The sequence below is a fragment of the Merops nubicus genome, unplaced genomic scaffold (assembly GCF_000691845.1).
Source record: "Merops nubicus isolate BGI_N331 unplaced genomic scaffold, ASM69184v1 scaffold4847, whole genome shotgun sequence".
NCBI classification, from domain to species: domain Eukaryota; kingdom Metazoa; phylum Chordata; class Aves; order Coraciiformes; family Meropidae; genus Merops; species Merops nubicus.
The window spans coordinates 502-8951 of record NW_008620831.1 but is presented as its reverse complement, the minus strand read 5'-3'; the positions used below and the strand labels follow the sequence as shown (position 1 = coordinate 8951).

The 8450-nt window shown below is 35.0% G+C and overlaps 1 protein-coding gene across 1 annotated transcript; it reads left to right on the top strand.

The window, feature by feature from the left end:
• Positions 1 to 1491: 1491 nt before the first annotated feature.
• On the top strand, positions 1492 to 8198 carry LOC103776698 (protein-L-isoaspartate(D-aspartate) O-methyltransferase; the record flags this gene model as incomplete). The annotated part of the gene is made up of 4 exons (XM_008944220.1): positions 1492 to 1606; positions 2860 to 2891; positions 4630 to 4734; positions 8078 to 8198. Coding segments are annotated over exons 1-4 (325 nt in total), but the record flags the coding sequence as incomplete, so codon positions are not given.
• Positions 8199 to 8450: the final 252 nt, after the last annotated feature.

The window sequence follows — 8450 nt, the reverse complement described above, 5'->3', positions numbered from 1 at the left end:
TGTTTGCTTTCTTGTAGGGTACAATTTTGTTCAGTAACCTGCTGTCTCAGATTAAAAGTTTTGCACTGAGATGAGGAGTTTCCTTTAAGTGGAACTATAGTATACAGTTTTTAAATCAAAGTACAGGATATGTGTAAAGTGTGTGGTCTGTGAGGGAAGCATATGCTTTTTCTGGAACGCGTCAGACACAGAAATGAAGCTAAAAAATAATTTTATTTTTTTAAAAGAATTTTTCTTTCCCTTAATAATTTGGTAGTATATTCTTACTGCTGTTGCGTTTAACACTGTCTTCAGACCAAAAAGCAGAATGTTTTGGAGGGTTATTTTGATGTCTGAATTCAAGCTTCTGTTACGTATGATAAATAAATAAATCTTGGGCACAGGTAGTAGATAAAAAAAAAAAAAAAGAAAAAAAAAAGAAAAAAATAAAAAAAAAAAGGCCCATGATTGATAAAGGGTAGTTGAGAGCATACTGTGAACAGTCAGGAAAGCCCCTGCAGAAGTTAGCCCAGGCCTGGACACAGGTATCCTGGTGCTGATAGTACTTCAAAAAAAAGCCACTGGTGTTACTTCACATAGGGCAATCTTACAAAACTCCTTAATCTGCTTTTTGTGTTACTGCATTTTGTGTTAGATTTTAAAGATACTCAAATTACCTCATTTTTTCCTTTTAAGTGTAACTTTCCAAACAAATCTTCCTTGTTTAGAGTAGTTCAGTGAGACGATCTACTGTTGAAATTTTGGTTATTTGTAGTTTACACTGCCTTTTAATGCAAGTGATTGATGAATTTCTTCCATTTGTTTCTAAAACTTTGTTACTCATAAATGACTCTTCAAAAAAAAATTATCAGAATTTAAAAAAATTCAATAAAATTGCAAGGAAAAATGGCTGCACTGCTCAGTGCTTTATGACATTTTACATATATTGTATTTCAGGAAGTGAACAAAGATTCAAAGTGCTTTAATATAAAAACACTCTGGCCTCAACCCGCCCCAGCGTAAGAATTCTGTTTCTGTAGGAGCTTCTGTACAAAAGGATATTTTTTAAGATTTCTCTTTTGTGTTGGTAAATAAAATACTGAGCAAACATACTGCAATTTCACACTGCAAAACTTGCTTTTGTGTATTTTTTCATTAATTACATATATAGTTCCTTAGAAGTATGAAGTGTACCTTGTTTTATGTATAAAGTAATATGAGTTTCTTGGTGACCGTTTTCAGGAATATTGAAGGTGTGCATGAAGTTGAAGGTTTTTTTAGGGAATAGATATTTGCAAATGATCTCTCTGGTTTCAGAAAAGCATCTGTAACTACTGGAAAAGTCTTGTTCAAAGTTCACTGGCTTAAGCATTGTTTTATCTACAGACCACAGCTTAAATTCTAGTGTTAGAGAGGGCAAGGTAGCATAATTTCTCACAGTATTAGAAATATATTCATGTATTTGAAGTGCTCTTGCATTACAGAAGAGAAAATGCCTTCAATTTTATTTGTTTATTTATAGAAAATGGAATAATCAAATCAGACAAGGTATTTGAAGTAATGCTGGCTACAGACCGTTGCCACTATGCAAAATACAACCCTTATATGGATTCTCCACAGTCTATAGGTAAGAGCATTTTGTAAAAATGATTGAGATTGTTCCAGTTTGTGTACCTGTGACTGCCTTTGTCATATATATATATGATGCGAACATAACTAAACAAACTTCCAAATTAAAAAACAAAATTAATCAGTTTAATCAATACCTTTTAACTATGTTTATTATGGAATGTGATTGGCATACTTAAGAACATCTATTTGATGCATCCTAGTCAATATTAATCTGTAAATATGTATTTATTTTTTAAACCACAGCAATTTGTGGTGGTACAGCTGATGTTTACTTAAAAATCATTTGTATCCAATTCAGATCCAGAAGAGTATCTCTCTGCATAGAAATTATTCACTTCAGAGCAATGTGGAGTTTCTTAAATGTTTGTGAGATTTTTTTTTTTAAAAAAAATATAAATAAAAATAAGCTTGAAATGGGGAAATTTGCTGATAGGACAGTAGTTTCCTATTCAGATCCAGCTTTTATCTTTCCAAGGCAGGAGAATGAATTACACAAATGTACTAGTTTCTTTTTTTCTTGATTTTTTTTATTTCTTTAATAATGGGAGGTGACAACTAAAGTGTAATGGGATTTTATTATTTGTATAGGAAAATTCTTGGGGTTTTTTTTGTTTGTTTTTTTTTTCCCCCCCCTCAGCAGTGGTGAGGAAGATGAATTGTATTAGGATTTTATCAGTTGTATAGGAAAAATCAAAAATGTTTTAAGATATGCATGTACTCAAAAGCTTGTATGTCTTCACAAAAACAAATACAGATGGGGATTCCTCCATATTTTCGCATAGGTGTGTGTTGTTGGCAAAATAGATGAAGTTGTCTCCAGAAGTTCTATGGTCTCCACCACATCAAGCACAAAACTAACCAGTTCAGGTTTTTACATAGGGACTGAGCGAAATAGGCATTATGTTATTCTCTGAGACATTACTTTTCTGAATTCAGTATATTTGATCAAGCTAAGGCAATATAGTGACAAAATGGAGATTGTAACGGAGGTCAGGGATAGAAACCATTATTGGTTTTATTTCTTTTTTTCCCCTCTATCCAGAGCTGACATGGCGTAGCTTTCAGATGATGTTCCCTGACTCACTTGTGAAATAGAGTACTAATGTAACTGTGGGGATAGGGGGGGATATTAGTGCCCAGAATGAGGGGGATAAATATGGCATTGCATTTTACAGTCAAGGTAATAAAGATTGTAAGGTTTCTGTCTGCACAATGATCAACTTGTTCTTTCATTCTCTTGTTTTACAGGTTTCCAAGCAACAATCAGCGCTCCACATATGGTAAGCTTTGAATTTATGTTAGTTAGTATAGGTGGTTTTATAAACATCCAGACGCTTCTGAAATAGAATATTTATCCTACTTAATCAACACTTGATTGCAGTGATGCTGTTGTGAACTTCCTAGTGGGAGGGCACAGAGATTGAGTCAGACTTTTCTTGGAGATACACAGTGATAGGTAGGATATGGGGTAGTGGAGAAAAAAATGCTATGTGGAAAGTTGTGATTAGTTTCTAGGGTGGAAAAAAACAAACCAAACAACTCATTGAGGGTTGTTAAGCACCAGAACAGGTTTTGCAGATTGTTAAAATTCTGTTCTTTGATATACAAAGAACCTGACTCACAGGGCTCTTGGCAGCCTAATTTAAATTGCCCCTGTGTTGAGGGTTGGCGACAGGATTTCCAGAGATCCTTTCCAACCTAAATTAGCGATTTATGAAAAGGTAAGAATTCTGGAGTGGATAACAGTGATTTTTGTGGTATGGTGTTTCTGTAATGCCTTTCATTCTTTGAACAGGAAGAAAAAACACATTGTACTGAGACGCAGGTTTTTTGCCAAGTAATTTGAGACCAGGGCATTCATTAAAAGGGAATTTCAATACATATATCTAGAATAGACATAATTTTTCTTTTTTTTTATTTGAGGTGAAGGATGAATAGAAGCATATACTTTGTCCTTGCAGTGTTTGTGAAGCGTCAAAACAGAGTAAAAGTCTGCTTCTCCTGGCTAAGAACTACCTAGTTGGGCTAGAATTTACTTACTGATCAGTATAAAAAGTCAGAAATTTCATATGGAAATGATAATGATTTTAGTCAAGGGAAGACAGAGAAAGTGGTATTGTAGCTAAGAAAGAAAAGAAAAATTAATCGTATTTTCAAAATTTTAACTCGCCTAAGTCATTATCTTTGAATTATGCTGTGCTCAGTGCTAGCAGTGTATGAAATGTTAGAGCAAAAGGGAAATGTGTCTGTTAAGCAAATGTTAATGATAAATGTTCTCATTATTTCTGTTTTCCATGTGTGACGGATTAAGCCTTAAAAGTGTGGTGATGGCTACCTCTGAGACATTAAAGAATAAACTGTTTTTTTTAAGTGTGTGAACTAAGCTTAGTTTGTGTATTGGTCCACCATGTGGGAAAGCAAAATTCAGGAAGTGTCCCTGTAGACTGCTGCATTTCATGTGTGAGCCTAGCTATCTGCCTTTGTGAAAGACAACTTACTTGTAATGCTCTTTGATTCGACACGTGTGCAGGTAATGCAAGAGGTAATTTAAATAGCCATTTTCCTTGATGCCCCAGAGCTGCCTTCTTCCTAGCCAGCCTCTGTCCTAGCTTATTCCAATGTATATGGCATAATGATAAACTGAATTCATTATGTGCCATATGCTGCCTGAGCAGTAAGAGCCACTGTACCTAAAGAGATTTATGGTGTCTCTCACAGTAATTGTCTGTAATTTGAGTGTCTGCTAGAAACTTGAATGGTCAGATGAGTTTGTATTTTCTAAAAAATAAAATTAAAAAACCCATATACAATTTGTTGAAGACAATGAAATAACAATGGTTATATTGGGTAGTTAAAGCTCTCCCTTGCCTTCCACTTTTTTGCTAACAAAATAATTCTGAAATGTCCTACATGAATCCTTAGCGCATTGCCTGAAATCGCTGAAGAAATGAACTTATGCTGGGTAAAGTGGACACTGAAAACATTTTGAAGTTTTCTGCCTCTGTCTTCTTCTCTTAGCATGCATATGCTCTTGAACTTCTATCTGATCAGTTACATGAAGGAGCCAAAGCACTTGATGTAGGATCTGGAAGTGGAATCCTCACGGCATGCTTTTCACGAATGGTGAGATACTTAGTTTAATCACTTGACTGTCATAACTGCTTGAACTGCAGCATAACTCTGAATTAAAGGGTGGAAAATAAAAGCATCCTTTGTACAGTGGACTAATGTCTATTATACAGAAAATAGTTTACTCTCCTGGCTGTGGATAGTACCCATTTCTTACCCTTGCTGATACTAGATGATTGAGTTAAAGGGTCCAGTAAATCATGTGATAGTAAAGAAACTGCCTTCAGGGGAAGTTGGATTTTTTTCTTTGATTACATTTTAGTGGTTGCATTATACCTTCAAGGAAGGAGGTTTTTGTCTCATCCAGCCCAATTTTTACATTACCGTATGTGGTTATGAGTGTTCTCGTTGTGATCAGTTGTCATATCTTCCTGCTATGATGTGACACCTAAAAGAGCCCTGTTTCCACAGGAGAATACAGTGTACTTATATAAATTGTCTTTGAATTAAATTTCTTTTTTTTCTTGTTGCTGTACTGCATGAGCATCACTATAAATATCCACCTAATATTTTCTAAGTCAGATATTAATTTATATTCTTATTACATCTTCTCCAAGTAACTTAATCTCTGGGTTGTTCAATTCATAAGGAATTCTGTGTTTCCATCCTATCTTACATCAGGGGAAAAAAAATGAAAGAAAAGTTGTTTATGATGGCTATAGCTACAGTACTGTTAAAGTGATTTATGTAGTGGAATATAATTGGTTCTTCCTTCTCTATTCCAGGACTTTATCGTTGTTTTATAATTAGAAGAGACCTCCTTTAAACTTCCAATGAGATTTTTTTTTCTGAGAAGTTAATTTGGAATATGATGATGTGTATGATGAATTCTCATGGTTTTTTTTGGTTTTCTGTTTCCAAGCACTGGTGTGTTCAGTCTGTGATTACTTCTGGTTTCCCATGTTAAGAATTAGATAAGAATGTTTAGGATGGGGCAATGCACTACAAAATCATTTAGTTAAGTGCTAGCTGCAAATTTTTTTTTTTTTTTTTTTTGTTGTTGTTGAAATAAATTAACCAAATTTAAGTTTAGAGGAAATCTTAAAAGTTGCTTGTTCAACTTTCTACCTATTGTTTTTGGTCTAGCTTTGTTGTTAATAATCAAGTCCTAGTAGCATGCATGTGAACTCCAATCCTATAAGTGTTAAAACTTCTGTCAAAGCTATGTTTATTTCCCACTAAAAACTGTGAATGCATAGAGGAATTACCATTTTCAATAAGACGTGGTAAGTTGTGGTTGTGCAGTTTTTGCTTTTAAAATACCTGTATTTGAATAGCTGAAGACATCTGCAGAGAAGTCACGATTACCACAAAGATGAAATACCTTTTTGATTTTGCTGAGGTTAATCATACTGTCTTTTCATTGTTGTATGAATGTCACATTCCTCTTCTGAATCCTCCTTGATGGTACACTGTGGAGTGTGTTACAGATGTGTTTTATGAAACATGGGATAAATGCTTTTTTTTCTATTTGATAGCATTACTACTGTGCAGTATGGACCTTGCTAATGACTGTAGATAAGATGATTATGTACTGCTCTGACTTTCTCTGTGAAGTTCTTTCTAATAGTAATAAAAGCTTGAAAGTGGTATGTTACAGGGAATGATGATAAAGTGTTTTTCTGTCAAAATTCAGTTGGAGATGTGCTTCCTAGATCACATGGATGTTGCTTCTCACTCTGCTTGAGATCTAGAATGAATAGCTCACATTTATGGCACAAATACAACAGTGCACACTGATGTCACAACAGCTTTACTCCTATGATGATAATCTCGTTTGTGGTACTTCAAGGGAAGGCTTTATGCTTCCCTGTACTGGCAAAACAACTTTAAGATTTTTGTTCAGTTTCTCAGGTTAAACTACTGTGATAAACTTATTTACATAGCATACAAACTTAAGTTTATTTGCATTTAAAGGTCACTAGCACTTTAAATGAAATGTAGTTTTCATCCTCTAAGCACTAGAATTATGAAGAGTGGGGTATATTTTTTTTATTTCAAACAGACCATAGAGACCCCCAAAATTGTGCCATTTTGCTGTTGTCTCATTGCACACTTGAATGTGCCAGAGCAGCTGAGGACTCAGAGATAGCGTAGCTGGCTGTGACACGCAGCAGGGTGTCTCTTACTTTCTCTCTGACTATGTCATGCTGTGACCATTGTGCTAAACTCTGATCTCTGGGACATTACCCTTTGTTGGACTACGCTGATCTTTGCCAGCTTCTGGGACAGCTGATCACCAGGCATTCCCCCGAATCACAACCTGTGGTTGTCATTATAAAAACTTGCCATGTGTCTTGCTCTGTTTCAAAGGCTAGGCTGGTGGTCTTCCAGCTGAAAAAGAAGAGATGTGTTTAACATAGGACTTGACCATAATAAAACAGGGAAAATGCCCATATCGATAACCAGTTATTAATTGTGCTTATCTCAGCAGCGTTAAAATGTAAGATACAGAAGCATAACTTATGCATTCAGATGTATCCAAAGACAGAGTTATGTGACAGTATGGGCTGCTAGGATGTAGTCTGCTGTTGTGTTCTTTGAGCTGGATCCTGTTGAAGATGGTCAGAGTTTAAGATTTGAATTCCATTTATCCTCTTGCAAAAACTGGAATAATTTTGTGGAACAAAGACACAGTTCCAGCAGAAATAGCTGTAATGACAAAGTTTTTGTTAGTAGGCCTTTTTTCCCCTCAGAATACACAGATCTTTCATGACTGTGTGAGTTATGAGCTCTCAAAAGTTCCACTCTTCCTGTGGAAGAGAGATGTAAAGCTGAAAGTAGATTCATGAATGCACAAGAGTAGGTGGAAGGTGGTTCATCCCTGACTGTTAATTGCTGCATTTGCTTCTGAAAGAAAAGGACTCTTGAGATAACTTAGAATAAAATGCATGGCTTACTGTTTTCCTTCAAGTAAGGTCTTCTCGAGAAAAACCTTAACCTTTAAGTTTTATTCAACATGAAAGGAGATTAGTTCTGGTCTTTCTCCTTGAAGTTGTTGCATTCTGTTGCAGGTGATGTAAACACTCATGATCAAATTTAACTTCTAAAAATTCAGAGAAGAGATCTCCACTGATAGTATAACTTAATCACATCTTGTGAAGATGACTATAACAAGCATAAGAACACACTGACAAACTTCAATCAACTTGGTTGCTTATAGCCGTCAGGATGTGGCATTCTTAGTAGCAGTTTTCATAATGTTGGGAGACTATACTACAACTTTACTGTTTCTGTTTTCATTTTAGAGAAATGGACTCAGGAGATAGAAATTCTATTCATTCTATGAATAAATTAAAACTAGCAGAAATTATTCAACTGTATATTTTTATTCCAGGTGGGTCCCAAAGGACAAGTTGTAGGAATTGATCATATCAAAGAACTAGTAGATGACTCAATAAATAATGTCAAAAAAGATGATCCCACATTGCTGTCTTCAGGAAGAGTGAAACTGATTGGTGAGCATCAGACTGATATACTTACTAATTAAACTGATATTCTTTCTAGCAGCATTGGGTGTGATTAAAAATTGTCATTTAAGAAGTTAACCCAAAGAAAGAAGTGCCAAAGGAAAACTTTTAAATCCAAGTTGTCTTTAGGCCTTTGAAAAATATCATCACGTGGTTTCGAAAATATGAGTTCTGATACTCTTAAAGAATATGTAATCATCCTATTAGAGCAGCTTTACAGGGGACTGTTTTTTGGTGAAA